Below are 18,511 nucleotides of genomic sequence, written 5' to 3'. Positions count from 1 at the left end.
AGAAAATGATTTCCAGGAAGCTGGAAGCTCTGGATAATATCTGCATAATGAGGCGAGGCAGAAGAGCAATGTGCCTTCAGTTGTCTGCTTTATTTTTCATTGTTTGTGGCCAGAGAAATGTTTCCTTGGCTGCTGCGACCTGCTGGTATGTTTTAGCTTTCCCTGGGAGCTGGTTCTGTTACTGAAAAAGGGCTGAAGATTTCCTGGTGCCCAGCATTCTATTTGACTCTTCCTTAAGAGTAACCATCCTGCTAATGGTTCTGTGTCCTATCTGCTTTTAGGACACAGTGATGTTTGTTTTCCTCCAAGAGCCTGTAGGCAGTAAGCTGAATGAACAACAGAGATGGTGCATGCTTTCTGCATTGCGTTGGGGCCATAAATGGAGGCAGAAACTTCCAGGGAAATTGATTACATATATATATGTGTGTGTGTGTATTCCAAAGTGCTGTTACCAATCTGACCTGAGTATATTCAAGAACTTGAATAAAAGTCTTGAAGCTGATTCCGGGTATCACATCCAGCTGAAGAGGGCATGGCCTTGTTTATGTTATGCTATTACCAACTTTACGTGAGCTGAATCAAAGTTGTTTCTTTTAAGTACGGTGGATCGAGGTGAAGAACAATACTCTCTTTTGAAGTATTGTGTATACATCTACATATATATGTATATATACACATAAAATAAGTATTATGGAGAAAAAGCTTCTTGAATCAGGAGCATCAGAAGAGTCACAAAGATCTGACAGGAAGAAATTGCTCTGCATGGCTGTCAGGTCTTCACTAAGGTGGCTTTAGAAAAGCCAAGTCCAGGTGATGGACTGGGTGATGTTTTGCTGCTTGCCCTGTGTTTGCTGAGCCTGGGCCTAGTCATTCATGTGGGTTATTGACGTTCAGGTAAGATTATTGACAGCAAATTGAAGAAGACAGGTGAATAAGCATTTTGGCTCTGAGCTCTTTTTCATAGCCTGAAAGCAGAGAACAGTAACTCAGAGATGGGCTTGAAAAGCATTTGTGCTCTGTGGCTTTGAGCTGCTTTGTGTTACAACTGGAGAATGGCCTCACTTTCTGTCTTTGAGAAATTGATCCCTTTCTGAAGGCAAAGGAAACACCTGCTGCGAAGTCAGAGCAAACAAACCCTGATGCATTAAGAGGCTGATGAGGGGGGTTTGAAGTATGGCTCAGGGCTGCAAGCAGCAGCACTTGTAGCCCAAGATCTCTTTGTCCAGCTGAGATAAGGCCGTGGCAGAGGAATGGAGGTGACAGCACTTAAGAGATCGCAAAAGATAGACTTGTGGAAACATCTGTTCATCTTCAGACACGTCTTTCAGCTGCTATGGGCAGCAGCTATTTGTCTGCCTGAGATGGCTGAGCAGCACTCCTTTCACACACAGGAGCTTTATTTACCTTGTCTTAAAGCTTTTGCTGTGCATTGCTATGTCTGTAGGGAATGAAAGCAAGGCCTACAGCAGGCCAAGCTGGCTGTGTGTTAGCAGAGTGCCCCGACCTGCACAGGCTGCATGCAGAGCTGTGGTGTGCGGGGGCTGCAGGGCACTGAGCTCTGACAGCACCAACACTGCAGGAGTCTGAGCGTCATCAGGTCTGTGTTGACAGTAATACACTACTTCAGCAGCACAACAGCATTCCTCGGGGAGGCTCCAAGCTGTCACAAACATGCAGGGTGCTCATTACCAGCAGTGCTCACCCTGCTGGAATGCTGGCATTGTAAAGCTGGCTGTTGATCGTGGGTTGCTATAGGGCTGCTTGCTGCTGCTGGGTTGGTCTGTCTACCTGTTCCTCGTCAAAAGTGGGTTAGTGCTTAACAACAGTAACAAATTCAGTGAGCCTGCAGTCTGCAATGTCAGTCCATCTGCCTTATCTCAGTCAGTACCGCAACTTCTTTCCCTTCTGCATTTTTGGATGGCCAGGACCCTTTTGATCATCAGAGCACTTTTAAAAGATGCAGTGGGAGCCTTTCTGTCCCTTTGAAGCAGGGATGTACTCAATGTCTGCCCACCATGGGGGGTTGTTTTGGAGCACAGCGCTCATTGCAGCGTGCCTTCACGGGGACATGCAGTGTGGCTCTCTGCAAAACACCGTCACCGTTTGCAGCTGGGTTTGATTCGTTCACGGCTCTAGAAATAGCCCGCTCTATTTGTAGCCGTGATTTGCTCTGCAAGGTATGCGGGCTGTGTGTGCAGCGGGGGGAGACGGGCTGCTCCGGGGCGTGCGGGGCAGTAAGAGGAGGGGACGGGGACTGAGTACATGGGCAGAGCGGGGGACGGGGGCGGCTTTAACTAGAACAGGGAAGATTCAGGTCGGATGAGCGGAGGGAATCCTACACCCGCAGGCGGTGCGGCCCCGGCCCTGGGCAGCCCGGGCTGGGGGAGCGGCTCAGGTGCGCACGGAGCAGCGCTCAGCGATGTGCTGCGGGAGGGGAAAGCGGCTCTTGGGGTGTGAGCGGGGCCCGAAAGGCCGCGATTGAAAACGGGATCGATGACTCGGCGCTCATCGCACCGGGCGGCACCGCCCCACGGACACGTCACGTGACACGTCACGGCCCTCCGCCCGCCCCGGTGACGTCACCGCCCGCTCCGCCGCAGCCGCCACACGGAGCCGCCGCCGGCACCTGCGACCCGGCCCGGCCGCCGCCGCCGCCGCCAACACCACCGCCATGCCCTCGGAACGGCCCTTCAAGCAGCGCCGCACCTTCGGTGAGCGGACGGCGGGGCGATGTGCGCGGGAGCTGCGTGCGCAGCGATCGGGGGGCGAGGATGGGGCCGCGCGGTGCCGCGGGGCGGGCGGTGCCCTCCGGCCGGGCTATACCGGGCTGTACGGGGCTGTACCGGGCTGTGCCGGGCTGTACGGGGCTGTACCGGGCTGTACCGGGCTGTGCCGGGCTGTACGGGGCTGTACCGGGCTGTGCCGGGCTGTACGGGGCTGTACCGGGCTGTGCCGGGCTGTACGGGGCTGTACCGGGCTATACCGGGCTGTACGGGGCTGTGCCGGGCTGTATCGGGCTGTACGGGGCTGTACCGGGTTGTACCGGCGGCCCTCGGGCTCCTTGTCCTCCTCCCGCAGCCCGAACGCACCCGCGTAGCGCGGCGGTCCCCCCCCACCCCCCGTTTCTTATTGTGGCACCGCCCGGAGCCGCGACCCCTTCGCCCCGCTGTGGCGGCGGGCTGAGCCCCTTCGGCTGCGGGTGGGCGGCCGAACCTTCGCGCACCGCCCGGTGCCCCCGCCCGGCTGGGGGTCGCTGTGCCGAGGACCCCGCGCTCCGCACCCTGTGCTGCCGGGCCCGGCGGGTTCCGCGCTCGCGTGGAAACATCGTTGTGCTGAATGTGGGCGGTGGGCGATGTGACCGTACGGGGCGATGTGACCGTACGGGGCGATGTGACCGTACGGGTCGGTGTTACCGTACGGGGCAATGTTACCGTACGGGGCAGTGTTACCGTACGGGCAGTGTTACCGTACGGGGCAGTGTTACCGTACGGGTCAGTGTTACCGTACGGGTCAGTGTTACCGTACGGGGCAGTGTTACCGTACGGGGCAGTGTTACCGTACGGGGCAGTGTTACCGTACGGGGCAGTGTTACCGTACGGGCAGTGTTACCGTACGGGGCAGTGTTACCGCACGGGGCGATGTTACCGTACGGGTCAGTGTTACCGCACGGGGCGCCGCGTCGTGCCTTGCCCGGCAGAGCGGCAGCTGCTGCTCCCCCTGACCTTTGCCGGCCGAACCCCGCGGCCACACGGCGCTTGGCTGGAGTTTTCTATTAAAAGCAGCAGAATCCCGAGTGCCGCCCGTATCTCTGCCCGCTGCTCCGCCGTGGCAGCCGGCATCGCGGGCGGGAGGAGCCGGCTTTGCCTTTGCACGTTGCTCAGGCTGGAGGAAAACAAAAGTCGAGGCTCGGAGTGACCGAAGGAGAGCGGGACTGAAATAGCGCAGGAGGGAAAGGGGGGGAGACGGAGTCGGGTGCTGTGTGACCGCGGGTGTCTGCGCCGTCCTGTGCCCTTTGGCTCCCGGCTGATGTGCAGAGCTCAGCGGGACGAGGAGGAAGAGGAGGCGGCCCGGCGCCCGCTCGGCTGCTTTGGGTCGGGGCTGGGATCGCTCCGCTGGAGAAAGTAAACAGCGCTTGTTTTCGTCTTCAGCTCGTTGCACAACGGGAGCAGGAAGCGATTGTTGACAGTGCCGCTGGAGACGGACGATGGAAAATATTTCCAGTGACACTGCACCCTCAGAACGGCGCTGTTTGTAAGGCCGCAGAGCTGGAGAGAAGTGGAACGGCTCCAAAAGAACAGAACAGGCAGAGTCAGAGTGTGGCTGTTTACAAGAGCCGCCCAAGGCTCCGGTGTCACGGCACGTGGCTCGGTGAGGCCTTGGCCCGCTGCCCCGTGCTGACGCTCTGCTGTGCTTTGTGCCCATTTTCCCCCTTCTTGTAGTGTTGAGGTTTGTTTTTCTATGGGGTTTCTTCTGTTTGCCCATCTGCTTTGTCTCAGGTCTGTTCTGAATACATTTTATGGAGCTCAGTGTGATGCTGTTGAGGACTTAAGTCCAACGCTGGGGCATGCGGCGTCCCCCTGGTGTCTGATGCACATCAGAGGGGGCTCTGCTGGGGTTGTGCTCCCCGCTGTGGCTGTGGCTGTATCTTTGGGCTGGGGGTGAGATCTGATGGAGCCCCTCAGCTGCCACGTGCAAACCTGCCTGTGAATGCTGAGGGAGCTGCGTTCTGCTTAGTCAGATCCATGGTAGGAGTCCAGACCAATTCCCAGAGTGAAGCTGTGCTCTGTGTCAGAGGAGCAGGCTGTCCTGGCTGCAGCCATGTGTGCAACCTGCTGACCCTGCGCTGCTTCCTGTGAAAGGTGCATCTTTGGGCTGGATGCTCCCATCCCAGGTGCAGTTTTCTGTGCCTTCAGTTCTGGCAGTGCACTTCTCATGTGGAAAAGGCAGCAGTCGGTAAGAGCAGCACATAGAACTGAAGAGTGGCCTTCACCAGGTGGCAGCAGGGTGAGGAAGGGGATTGTCCCCCTGTGATCAGCTCCTGTGAGACCCCACCTTGGTTTTGCATCCAGCCCTGGGGCTGCTGGCACAGGAAGGACGTGGAGCTGCTGCAGGAGGTCCAGAGGAGGACACAAAGGTGCTCAGAGGGCTGGAGCATCTCTGCTATGGAGTCTGGCTGAGGGAGCTGGGAGTGTTCTGCCTGAAGGAGGGAAAGCTGCGGGGAGACCTCATTGCAGCCTTGGAATGTTGAAAGGGAGATTATAAACAGGAGGAAAATCAACTTTTTAGACATGTAGATGGTGATAGAACGAGGGGAAACAGCTTTAAACTAGAGGGAAGATTCAGATTAGATGTCAAGGGGAAGATTTTCACTGAGAGGGCAGTGCAGCCCTGGCACTGCTGCTCAGAGCTGGGGGTTTTCTGTTCCTGGAGGTGCCTACAGCCATGGATGGGGCCCTGGGCAACCTTATCAAATGGTTGGCAGCCCTGCCCATGGCAAGGGGGCTGGAACGACATGATCTTTGAGGTCCCTTTCAACCCAAACCATTCAGTGACTCTGTAACTCACCAGGTGTGAGCTGGCCATGCTTGTACCAATGGAAAGACCACCAGTGGACAAACTGTCCCACATCATCCTGTGCTTGTCATAACTGTTATGCTTCATGGTCAGCTGGCCTGGAGCTGGGGCTGCTAGCTGGGTTGGCTTGTCTGCACGCTGTGCTATGAATGTTCATGCAGTGGTGCTGCAAGAGCTGAGAGCCCCATGGTGGGGTTTGCTGCTGCTCTTTGGTGCCTGGCTGTCTCTGTCTGCTTGTGTTACTTGCCAAGGGCACTGTGTGACGTGACTTAATGTGGGGCTGACTAACAGCACTTAGGAAAATGCTGTTGGAAAAGGTAAACAAATGCTGAGGACAAATGCCAGCGAGGTATACAGACCACAAATGCTGATCTTTATTTGTTTTTAAACAAAAGCTTCTGACCAGGAGGCAGCAGTAATACAAAATAGAGCAATACAGCCTGCATGTATTTTGTTGATTATTTAGTCTTGTTTTTGCTACAAAAAACATGAACCGTCCACTGAAGCAGCAGGGCAGAGGTGCTGCTGAAGGTATGACCAGCAGCCCTGGCATTCACACAGCAGTGTCCCGTGTATCAGCTGTTCGTGTCGCCTGCTGTGTGTGCTGTCCTTGTGGAGCTGTCTGATGCCTCTTGTCTTCAGAAAGTGGGTTGGGAACAGGCTGCAAGGAGAAAGGAAGGAGCTCCTGCCTGGCTCTCGTTCCTGCACAGCTCCCTGCTCTCACGTGCTCCAGTGACCAGCCCCGCCATCTCTTTGTCCGTGCATGTGTGTGTTCTGCATTCAGACGTAGTTCTGTCCAAAATGCCAGTTGCTTGCTTGAGCAATTTGAAGTGTCCTCAGCAATTCTGAGAAATAGGAGCGTGTTCCTGCTGCCCCAGGGATTTGTAATTGTACATTTGTGAAGATGGAAGAGAAGGTCAAACAGGAGGCAGGGGAAGCCCTGGCCGAGGACAGCCTGCTCCTCACACAAGAACTGCTTGTTCTTTTTCCAGGACTAGTGAAACTGTGGTTAAACAGTGAGCGAAAAGCAGCCCTTTATCTGGAACACTTAACGTGAACACGGTGTACACAGTCCAAACAGCACGTGGAAAATGTTTTTCTGAATGTTGAGGGGAAAGCTCTCAACATCTGCTTTCTCCTTCTCAGTTGCTTCTGCCTTTCACACAGCCCCTGTTCCCTGCAAGCAGAGCTGCTGGCTCCCTTATGCCTTTTTGTAGCGGGGCTGCCCTGAAACTCAGTGAGAAACAACAGCCTTTGTTTGATTACCTTCAACTGATGTGAAAACATCTGGTTGGATTTAACAAGTTGGTGATGTCTTTCCCCGTCTGATTGTACCACATCCATCCTTTCTGGAGCATCTGGGCTGATACTTCCTGGGTACAGGATCATAGAATCATTAAGGTTGGTAAAGACCATCCAGTCCAACTGCTGGCCCATCCCACCATGCCCACTGACCACATCCCTCAGTGCCACATCTCCATGGTTCTTTAACACCTCCAGGGATGGTTACTCTGCCACCACCCTGAGCAGCCTGTGCTGCTGCATCTTCACTCTTCCAGAAAAGAAAGTTTTCCTAACATCCAACCTGAACCTCTGCTGGTGCAGCTTAAGGCTGTTCCCTCAGATCCTGTCACTGATCAGCTGGGAGCACAGGCTGAGGCTCTGTCTCCTGTCAGGGGGTATAGAGGGTGGTGAGATCTCCCCTTGAGCCTCCTCCTCTCCAGACTTAACAGTCCCATTCCCTCAGCATTCAATCCCCTTGTCCAGGTCATCAATAAAAGCATTAAACAGGGCTGGTCCCAATACCAACCCCTGGGGAATGCCACTGTTGACTGGAACTCCATTCCACCTCACCACCGCTCTCTGGACCTGGCCATCTGCCCAGTGAAGAGTACGACTGCCCCAGCTGTGGGCTGCCAGCTTCAGGTGCATCCCTTTCCTCTGGGCTGTAGGTGAAGAGAGGTGGCTGAGGGGCTGAAGCCCAAGCACTATTCAGTTCATCATTCTCCATCCTCCTGCCCAGACCTAGCTCCACTTGTCTGGCTGCAGCCATGTCTCATTGCTTGGCATCCCCTACGGTGATGTGATTTTGTTTTCTGAGTCTCCATGTTTTGCTGGGCACATTGTGATGCTCACTAGTGTTGTGGATGACCTGAAGGTGCCAGCAGAAGTAGCACTGTCTGAGCAGTGGGGGTCTGATATACACCCTGCATGACCTGGAGTCGGGGGACACTGTGCTGTGTGACCAGTGATCAGTGTCTTGACTTGAGCGTACACTTCCAGTTGCTGTGACACCGCTGTCTCAGATGTGCTCCCAGGGCAGCGCTGGCCTCCAGGCTTTGTCCTGCTTTCTGGACATGGGAGGCTGCTGCTGCTCCTGCATTGCCCCAGCCAGGAATAAGCTGTGCAGCACTGTGCAGGGATGGGCAGGGCAGCTGCTGTGTGAGCCCTGCACGTAAACACGGGTGGATTTCCTGGTAGGTAGAGTCCTCAGGGCGGTGCATTACGTAAATGTTTATTGACCTTCATCTGAAATGAGCTGTGCAATGTGCCCACCCCTTCAGCCATCACCAGCTCATCCCAGATGCATCCTGATTTCACACCATTCAGTGTGGATTCATTCATGCTGGAGATCTCTCAAACAGGATCACAATAACAGCGCTCTGTCCCAGGGCTGACCGCAGACATCAGCCCTATGTGGGCTGCAGGGCATGCAGCAAGAACCCCATGGCTGCAGGGGGCAAGGACACCTGCACGTGCCCTGTTCATGTGCACTGAGCTGTGTGGGTCACTGCCAGAGGTGGGGCTGGGGCTGAGTCCATGCTTTGCTCTGCCCTCCACGTGCAGCTCTGGCTTGGGTCAGGAGCTGTTCACCTTGACAATGTGTCCAGGCGGTGTGTTCTTACTGCAGGTGTCTGTGGTCACAGCCAGCAAGGCTGAGCCTGGTGTCTGGCCACTGCCTTGGGGCAGCACCAGTGCCTGAACCCCCAAATGCCACCCCTTACACAACCACACTCTTGCAGGATTTGCCCTGTGTTCTCCTTGTGTTCCCCCACCCGTGTCTGTGGTCAGTGGAGCTGTTGTGCTGTCCTCTCGCCTGTGTCTGTGCAGTGTCTGCAGGGCAGAGCAGTGTCCCATGGGCACTGCTGGTAGAGGTCAGTGCTTGGAAAGCCATAACATCTTTCACTGTTCTCCTTAGCTGGCATAATGACCTCGTCTCATATTGCTGTGGGAGATGCTGTTCACCCAGACCTTTGGGAGAACAACTTGGGAAGGACCTGCCTCAAGCAAACTGTGGAGATTCCTGTGTTTCGTATGGTTTGCAGCATTGCTGATGGTACTCGACAGCTGAAACTGCAGTCAGAGGAGAGAGAGGCAGTTCTCCTGTCATGTGCACAGCTACAAAAATAACTCCTGCCTTTCAGTGGGCCACAGCAGGGACTATTTTGGGAGTAGCCAATAAAAGGTGCTGGTTTTGCCTTACTGCTGTGCTGAGTTCTCCCATCGTGGTGTGGGGGCAGCCTGGGGCCCACACCAGGAGCTGGGATGGGGCTTTCCCCGTGGGTGTGGGCAGCTCATTCATCATTACTCAGCCCCTGCATACAACAGTTCCATCCTCTCCTGCTTCAGTCCCTGCCAGAGTCAGAAGTGCTGCTTAATTTACTTTATTTTACATAATTAGATCACATACAGGTTAAATGAAAGATGGTGTTACAGCCATTCCTGTGTGGCATGGTGGGTGCCTTCCTGAGGACCCACACCCACCTCCCAGGCAGGATGGGGACTGTGGGTGAGCACCACCTGCTTCGTGCAGGAGAGAAACTCAGAGGGATGTGCACAGAGGAATGAGCACTGTCACAGGGTGTGGACTCTGGAGGAAAATGAGTTAGAATGTCTCAGAATGGTTGCAGAAAACATCACTCTCCTTGCTTAGTTTTTATCCCTGGCTCCACAATGGGTCTCTCAGGCCAAGAGATGCATTCTCTCAGGCTAAGAGCTTTTGCAGCTGCAGGTCGATGATAGTGCAGGATTTCTTCTTGGCAAGGCACATCTCTTTAGGACAAAGGCACGCTGCCAGGTGGTGCAGACAGAGGAAATGGGCAGAACCCAGCCCTGGTTGGGGGCTCCCCTGGGGGAGCAGCTGGGAGGCAAGGGGAACCCGATCAGAGCTGAGACCCTAAAGCTGCTGCTGCCCAGCTCTGCTGGGTGTGAGCACTGCTCATGTGGATTTAGGAATATGGCTTTATAATCCTTATATCTAATGTGAGTCACTCCATTTCCATGTGTTTTACTGGGCAGGGTGGCACTTAGCTGCTCTGGGGGCTGGTGGGAAACTCCAAAGGGCTGCTCACTGCAGCTGAGATGTGGCTGACAGCGCCTGCTGCAAGGTGTGTAGGAATGGTCCGGGGAAGCATTTGGATTCCTTCTGCCATGTCCACTCACAGGGCTCAGTCTGCTACTTCTAACTTCCTTGCTTTGCTTTTTTCCTTACAGCGGATCGTTGTAAAGAAGTACAGCAGATCCGAGAGCAGCATCCAAACAAAATCCCGGTAAGTGCCAATTCTTGCTCTTTTCATAATTATATCTGTTAAAATCACCCCACCTGTGTGAGAGGGCTGCCTGTGCATGGCAGTGTGTGCCCCGCAGCACTGGGCTGATGGGGCAGATGGCCCCGGTGGAGATGGCTGCAGTCACACCTTCCTGCTGGCAGCAGTGTCCACAGGCTGCGCTTCAGGGCTGCCTCCTCACTGGGAGCTCCAAGCACAGCCTGCAGCAGGTACTTTAGAAATCATCTGCCCACTAGAGGACAGACCAAGCTTATGCCTGTCCAGCCTGTCAACTTCAGCAGTCTCTTTCTGGAGCCCATTGAGGCTGAGCCCTTTGAGGGTTTAAAGCCAGCTCTTGTGAGCCTTGAAGAATCTAGAGTCACAGGGGATCGATGCTGTTTCACCCAACCTGTGCTGGGTAGCATTGGGAGCTGACATTACTCAAAACCCTAAAGCTAAAGCTAAGTGAGACCTGGTGGCTCATGGGCAGTACTGCTGCACAGGGTGCACTAGCAAAGGCTTGGGGTCTGTTTGGTTCATGTGAAGAAATATCTGTAAGGTTATGTGGTAAAAAAACATCTTCATACCCACAGAGGAGCACAGAGAGACGTCAGGCAGGGACCCAAAGTAATATCTCACCTCAGGAAGGTGGTGGATGGAAACCTAAACTGCATCCTCAGAGAAAGGGATGAGCTGCTCTGGGCTCCTGCCAGGGCTGTTCCAGGGACCATCGTTGTCCAGGGCAGGCAGGCGGCAAAATGAGCCCCTCTGAGACTGAGTGTTACTGTATGTGGTCCTACTGAAGGACCTCCACCCTTCTGGGCAGGACAGAGGAGGCTGTTGGTGATGTCCCTGTCCGTGTGAGCACTGATCTGTGTCACTGGTCATGCAGATAGGCATGTCCTTCATGATATGTGTTCTAAACACACATCTGTGTGTGTGCCTCCTGAGTCTCACTGGTGGTTGGACCTGGAGATGTGGAGCTGCAGCTGCCTTGCCTCTGTCAGGCTGTCATGTCTGTTCCCACTCTCTAACAAGACCCTTCCCCCTCTTCAGCCTTGGCCCCACAAGGCTTGTGTCTGCAAGTGCTGCCCATGGGCCTGGTCTCCCCAGGCTCTGCCCTTGGCCCTCCCACCTGTGCCCAGCTCACAGAGGGTTCCCCCCACACTGGTGAGTGTCACTGCTGAAAAACCCCCCATCTGAGGCGGCAGCTTGGAAGAGGACCCAGAAGGGAGGTGCTTTGTATCCACGCCCAAGGCCTCAGGGATGTAATATTAGCATTTGATCATACATTTCCCTCCTTAGCTAGATAAGAACTTCATGTCCACTGGCCACCTGTTCCCTTAACCGGGTTACCCAAATAGCAGCTCGTGTTCTGGAAATAGAAACTCCTGGAGCTGTTCTACATGACAGACCCTGTGTCTGCTCAAGGCACAAGGCAGCTGTTGCTTTAGCAGCTGGGCCATCCTCCTCAGCCCATTCTTGGGTTAATTGAGAGGCAGTTGTTTGTGGGATGGAGCTGGATGGTAATTAGAGATGCCTCCCTCTGTTCCTCTTAGAGGTCAGTGAGAAGTGAGCCTCAGTGCGGCTGCACAGGGCCCTCCCTACAGCAGAACACTGTGTGAGCAGCTGTTGTGTCACTGTCACCCTTGGTGCAAACTGTGGTTAAAACCTGAAGCTCTGGGTGTTGCCTCTGTGTTTCCCAGTGGGCAGAGCTGCATCCCTGCAGGTGGCAGTTGTGAGCACCCAGTCCCTCCAGGCTCTTCATCTCCCTGTAGCCAAAGTGTTCATCTGTGAAAGTAAGACTCAAATAAGTAGAGCAGGATGGGGCAGATTGAGTTTGCCCTCCCTCCTGCAGAGGGGAAGGGAAGTTGGCAGGATGGTAAGTGGCATCATGGTGCAGAAAGTTGTTCATTCAGCAAGGCCCCATATGGCAAAAGGGGCTGAAGGAGCAGTGCCTGTTTTTTTCATGTTCTGCTCTGGTGAGAAAGAGGGGATGTGGCTGGTGTGAGAATACATTAGGGGGCTCGGATGCGATGGGATGGTTGTCCTGTTTCTTGGGCTCCTGGGTTCCCTTGTGTGAGTTTCAGAGGGTGCTGAGGTACAGAGTTCCTCCAAAGTGCTTTACACCTCTCCCTTGTCTGGGAACTGCCTGAGATGAAGCTTGGCCCATGCTGGTGGGCTGTGAGATAAGCGCACAGTGTGGGGCACTTGGCAGATGTTCCAGCTCGCTGGTGGTACTGCAGCATCCCAGCACCTGTGTCTCGTTTGGCTTTGATGAAGACAGAGCCTGGGAGTTACGCTCAGCTCTTCTCCTTACATCTCCCCTGTTCCCCATAGCTGTCTCCATCCTCTGGGTGCTTCCCCATACTCACTCTCCACATTGCTCAGCTCTAACTTAGTTTACAGTTAAAGACAGTCTGGTGTGTGTGTGCAGGCTCTGTGTGGCTCAGCCCAGCTATTGTACTGCGTGGTGCTGGGCAGCCTCTCAGTGAGCTCTGTGCTCACACAGCGTCCTGTTATGTCAGCAAAGGGAGGAGCTCCTACACCTGTAGGTGGTGCAGAGGCCATTGGCCCCACCGCTCCCCATCAGCTCAGCACAGGGCATGCAGCACTGCGTGCTTCAGGTGCAGGGCTGCTGTTCATGGTGATGAAGGCCCACCAGTGGCTACCTGGCTGGCTGGGATCTGCTCCCCTCACTGCTCAAAGTGCTGGCCAGGGCTGCCTTCTTTACCAGGGCAGTCTTTGCTGCAGAGAGAACAGGAAGGGCCGTGGGATGGGCACGAGGCTTTCTGCAGTGGGCAGAGATCTGTGTGTTCCTCCAGCACCCTTCTGACAGGTGTCTGCAGAGGCCCTGGGGGTGCTTACTGCTTTTGTTTACACCCAGGCAGCAGGAGATGTGTTCTGCTGGTGGCAGAGGCTGGTGAGCATCATCAGGTGGTTGAGAGAGGTGAATGGAGTGGTGCTTCCTGAGTGTGCATCTTCCTTCTGGCCCTGCAGAGCCATCTCCTGGGCCCTGTGCTCTCTGCTCCTCCACTGCCACAGGCAGCTGTGCTTTCATGGCTGTTTCTTTTGTGAAGGAGCTGGGAAAACAGCTTATGGGAATTGCCATAAGTGGAAAATAATGCTCAGTCTCAGCTTGGAGAGCGCAGCGAATGGATTAGTGTACAGGTGTCATTCTATGGAGAAAATGGCTGGGTACTGGAGAGATGTGGGAGTCAAAACGTCCCTCTGAGGGGAATGCATTGAGCTTTTTAAGATCATTAATTACTATAAATGCTTAGTAATTTCTTAGTAAACAAACAGCACACTTCCAGGTTGGCTCAGAAATAGCAGTTGTAGCTGTCGGGGAAGACGTTCATTAATGACAATAGATGAGGAAGGTGGATAGAAATCCTTGTTTTGTCTTTTCAGAAGGTAGGAGTGGTGAGAACTTTATTGATGGTGGGGAGGGCAGGCCGGGCTGTTCCCTCGTGGTGCTGTGCTGAAGTGGCCATGGGTTCCTGATGAGCTGTGGAGCTGGTGTCTGGCTGTTAATGTGTGGAACGAGACTGGCAAAACCCAGCTCTCCTTCCTCAAGGAATGCCTTGGGTGGTTTGCAGCTGTTTAAGAACTATGGGAATATCTACAGCTTTTCCTAAACAGGCAGAGTGATGCTGAAGTGCAGCTTCATGGCGTAAAAGGGAAGGAAAACATCTCCTGCTGTGCAGAGGCTGGTCAGGAATGGTCAGGCTGGGCCAGCTCCTTCCTCTCTCCCTCTGGCCCCTTCCACCACATAAGAAGTTAAGTCCTTAGCTCAGATTTTGTAAGTCTGAACGTGGTAATGAAATACACTGTGTAGCTGTTACAGATCTCCCACATGTTAAGGGAGGCATCAGAGCACGAGGGCCAGCCTTACTGTTCACATTCAGCTGGAGCAACTGATGCTTTAGACACTTATCTTGGATGCTGTCCATGGTCTGGTTCAGGTGGGCAGGTGGCTCTGCTGAAGGGGGGCTGCAGCCAACACTCTGGTCACTGCTTGTTGCTCTTCTTGCTGTTCTGCCAGAGAGAAGCAAGGTGGGGCCTCACCTCAGCTCTTCCATCAGTGTCAGTTTGGTCTGTATATGGCCTTGAGGCCAGGGGTTGGGGCACTGTAAATTGTGGATAACCCTCTTTGCTCTCTTCCCAGGTCATTATTGAACGCTATAAAGGGGAAAAACAGCTGCCAGTGCTGGACAAGACCAAGTTCCTTGTCCCGGACCACGTCAACATGAGTGAATTGGTCAAAATAATCCGGTGAGTTGGGTGACCCTGACTGATGTGCTGTGAACACACAGCGGTGGGGTGAGGATGAGGCAGAGGCAGCTGCTGAGGGAGGGGATGGAGGACAAGGAAACCACAGCAAGTTTTGCCAATTGTTTGTGTGAGGATCACATGGCACTTGGTGAAGGGCCGTTCGCTCTCTCTCAGGATACTCCTGAGGGGGACTCCAGTCTCCTTCCTGTTTCCTTCAGCTCATGTGAAGGAGGAAGGCCCTCTGCTTTTGCAGCAGTGCTTGGGGAAAGGGATTTTGCTGAGTCCTCCCAGCTCAGAAGGCCAGGAGCCCCCAGCAGCTCAGTGTGGCTCACCAGCAGCACATCCTGATGCCAGCCTGGCCCTTTGTGAGCAGTGTCGTGGGGGGAGGCAGGACTTGCTCTCGCAGTGGGCTGACCCAGACCTCCTGCCCTTGTTCCCACAGGCGCCGCTTGCAGCTGAATCCCACCCAGGCTTTCTTCCTGCTGGTGAACCAGCACAGCATGGTGAGTGTGTCTACTCCCATCTCAGAGATCTACGAGCAGGAGAAGGATGAGGATGGCTTCCTCTACATGGTCTACGCTTCCCAGGAGACCTTTGGCTACTGAGGCCTGCCGAGAGGTGGCACGTGGAGACAGATTAACTGTGGCACATGTGCTCCCAGCCCTGGGAGACAACAACCGGAGGCTCTCGAGAGGGGGACTGTGCTGACCCCCCGTCTCTCCCTCCTTCTTCTTCCCATCACCCTCTCACCAAAGAGGCTCATGGCGTGTGTTGGACTCGCACAACCCTTCACTTCTGTGTAGATTAGCCCCGCTCCATCCACGCACGTGTGTGTGTGTATATACATACAGGCACCCCGGCACACATATTGGGCCTCGGCTTCCCATCCCATCCCCTTGGCGTAACCTCCCGCTGCTCTCGCTGTGCTGTGTGTGTGTGTGTGTGTTCCAAGCCTGCTGCCAAAACAGTTCGGCTGCTGCTGGAGAGAGGACAGGACACTGTCACCTTCACTTTCAGCACAAGGAGAGCTGCCTCCTCCTTCCAGGCACTAATAAAGGGCAGAAAGTCTGCAAAAACAACAAATGTAATCATTGCTCCTGAGTTTTAATTGATTTTAATTACACCCATATCAGATTCTTGGTGCTACTGAGTAGATGTAGGCGTCTCCATGTGACTGTGGATAACGTGTATCCTTTAGATTTGTTTTATTGGTTTGTTTGTGTTTTTTTGTTTGGTTTCATTTTTGAGGGACAGGTTGGAATGGGAGAGGGGAGATCTGTTCCGTGTGCTGTAGGGCGGTCAGTCGAGCTTTGTTGCACTTTAAGGCACAGTAGATGTCAGAGTGGAATTTCCTTTTAATTTATACAGGGTTGCCATATTTAGTGCTGCTCCTCCGATGACAGTTGTACCAGATCGTCTTTCTTTTGTTAAATAAAAACCATTTCCCTCTCTCTGTCCCCCCATTGCATGCAGTCTTTCAGTCTCAGTGTGGCAAAGAGTTTGCTCAAGGAATGTATGAATTTGTATTTGCTATGTTCCCGTTCCAGTTTTTCATGTATTATACCAGAAAAATGTATATGATAAAATCCCACCCAGTTTAATCTATACAAAGGTATATATATATAATAAATATACATTCAAGTTGTGTCTTGTAGGTATGTTTTGTTTCCATCTCATTTGTCTGTGTCATGTCCCTCAGATGGTGATGTGTATGTGATGCACGTTGCTGTGTTTGCTGGCACATTGCTCAGCTGCTTCCTCCAAGGTACAGCAGGGGACTAAACCAAAGGTGGGAACATGGATTATGGGCTGGAGCACTGGGCAGCAGCGCGATTATCCCTAACCTGCCTGTGACACTGTTGGGTGAGTTGTGACCGAGTTGCCTCATTGGAGAAAAAAAGCTTTGGAGTTAGAGGGATTTGTACAGACTCGCTGCCATTAATGAAGCCCTGAGCAGTGCTGGAAACCTCCCTGAGCGTTCGGTCAAAACTGTTCTCCAGGCAAAGGCAGGGACTGGAAATGTCATTGTTTCGCTTCATTGTTTCCCTCCCTTTGCGCTTCCTAGCAGAGAACACTTTGCCCGAGTTACTGACAGCTCCATTCATGCTCTGTGCCTGCAGGGCACCTTCTGTCCGGAGAAGGACCTGGTGTAAGGGACAATGCATATCAAAAGAACCTCCTGTCTACCCTTAGACACAAACAGACGCTGCTTGCTCTTAGTCTCACTCTCAGGTCTACCAGGGTTTCGCAGTGATAAGGTCTATCAAAGAGTCTGAGCTTCCTTCTGGCACTCAGTGCAGCTGGGTCCTTGTTTCTTACAAAACTGATATACATTCACAGCTTTCCTTTTTCAGCTTTCCATCCTCCCTTACAACTTTCCACCCTTTTTTTTTTTGTTGTTGTTTATTAGCAAACAACTCCCACACTATAAAATAACAGCACCAATTATGTTAATAACATAATCATCATCACTCAATCAAAGCCTTGACCGATAACAGACTGAACATAAGAGTTACATGTAAGGCCATAATTTTTTGAGTCAATACATACACACTCATACAGGGATTTATTATAGACAATTCCATAAGTGGGAAGTGGAAATGTATAAGCTAATGTATTATTACTTATTGACAACTATGGGATGGCCAACCACCCAAAGGAGAGAGAAGGAAGATGACAGCAGTGGATGTGCCAGGCAGTGCCAGCAGGGCGTCCCCTGCTTCCAAGTGCACTTTGCCTTTCTCTCCCATCACAGATTCTCTCCTGTTTTTATTCTTGTTGGGGTCTGCAGGGCTTTTTCCACTCGTACTCCACATCTGCATGGCCAGTGTGTGATGCAGAGCCCAGGTGAACACCTGCTCACAAACAGAACAAACCACCAGATCAGATCTCTTCTGACTACCCACAAAGGGTTATTTACAGCTGTAGTCACTCCCATTGCTTTACCCTTAGCTCCCTTTTTTATTTAATTGCTAAGCTTTTCCTTGTTGACCACCAGCTTCAACTACCGTTACCAAAATAATCTATGGGTAGTAATTCTTGACGCAGTACAGGGATGCACCTGTATCTATCAGAAAACAAACACCTTTACCCTGCTGTGTGCACGTTGCATTCAGTCCAATGGGGGCAAATCTCATCCTGGTACCTTTCAGGTCCTGCTCTAGTGCAGCTGCTGCTGTTCTTCCCAATTCCTTTCTTTCATTACAATCCCTTTCTATACACTTTCCAAGCTCCCTGAATTCATTTGTCCAGGTCCCTCCCAGTGTGTATATTATTGTGAGAAAATAAAGACATTCTTGCTCCGACTAGCAGAAGACCTTTACAGGTGCAAACAGTTCAGCAGACACGGAGAGAGAAAACCGAAAGATTGTAACTATTTGTGCTGGACAGACCCTCTTGGCATGATCACGAGACCTCCAGCTTGTACAACTGGCATGGGGGTGAGCAGACGCTATAAAAACCAGTGGCAAGCCCCACCAAACTGGAGGTGGCTTGAAGTGAGTAGCAGCTGGAGATGGGTTGAAGTGAGTAGCAAGAAACCATGGGTTTGTGTATGACCAAGGAGCAAGTGGTGAACACAGAAACCTCTGAATGACATTTGGCACGAGCCGTGGGCAAAAAAGGGCAGGAAGCTCCCCAGGACTGTTGAGGGAGCTACCCACGTGGCCTTCCAAAATCTGCAGGTCTCCAATGGTGTGGGAGCTGCTCCACTCTCCACTCCCCAACACTGGGGCAGCTGCTTCCCACCCAGACAGGGCCAAGCTGACTCCTTGCTCCCAGCTGCCTCCCCAGCACTCGGGCATCATGAACCAGTGGGAGAAGGGCAAGAGTGGGAATAGTCTCCAGTTTGGCTAACTCAGAATGCTGAAAGTTCAGCATAACCTTCCAGGAGACCTGAAGAGCACAGGATGTGCAATGAAGTTGCCTGATGAGTTGCTCCAATCTCATTTCAGCAGGGAAGGCTTGAAGCACCCTGGGAGATCCATACTGAGGCTGCCACAATGAGGCCACGCTTCCCTGGAGATCTTGAGTTCAGAGCTATGTCTAAACAACACAGAGAAGCCCAGAGTCTTCAGGAGGCAGCTGAGTCTCTGGCGCAGGAAGTGATAAAG

The 18,511-nt window shown here is 53.1% G+C and overlaps 1 protein-coding gene across 1 annotated transcript; it reads left to right on the top strand.

Annotated features, from left to right (window-relative positions):
- The first annotated feature begins 2,551 nt into the window (after nt 1–2,551).
- On the top strand, nt 2,552–16,053 carry LOC146757785 (microtubule-associated protein 1 light chain 3 alpha). Its single transcript, XM_085520122.1, has 4 exons — nt 2,552–2,711; nt 10,069–10,124; nt 14,293–14,399; nt 14,842–16,053. The coding sequence occupies exons 1-4, from the start codon at nt 2,672–2,674 to the stop codon at nt 15,002–15,004; spliced, it is 366 nt and encodes a 121-aa protein (XP_085376248.1). The 5' UTR covers nt 2,552–2,671; the 3' UTR covers nt 15,005–16,053.
- Nucleotides 16,054–18,511: the final 2,458 nt, after the last annotated feature.

Source organism: Coturnix japonica, chromosome 19 (assembly GCF_054131305.1).
Source record: "Coturnix japonica strain WE chromosome 19, WE-NBRP24, whole genome shotgun sequence".
NCBI lineage: Eukaryota > Metazoa > Chordata > Aves > Galliformes > Phasianidae > Coturnix > Coturnix japonica.
The sequence above is the reverse complement of the archived record's forward strand: the minus strand, read 5'-3'. Positions and strand labels throughout refer to the sequence as shown.

What these genes read in the sequence shown, in the direction of transcription:
- LOC146757785 (XM_085520122.1), top strand. Translation starts at nt 2,672, where the DNA reads ATGCCCTCGGAACGGCCCTTCAAGCAGCGCCGCACCTTCG. An exon ending in CAAGCAGCGCCGCACCTTCG is followed by an intron (nt 2,712 to 10,068) that starts GTGAGCGGACGG and finishes TTTTCCTTACAG; the next exon opens with CGGATCGTTGTAAAGAAGTA. An exon ending in GAATTGGTCAAAATAATCCG is followed by an intron (nt 14,400 to 14,841) that starts GTGAGTTGGGTG and finishes TTGTTCCCACAG; the next exon opens with GCGCCGCTTGCAGCTGAATC.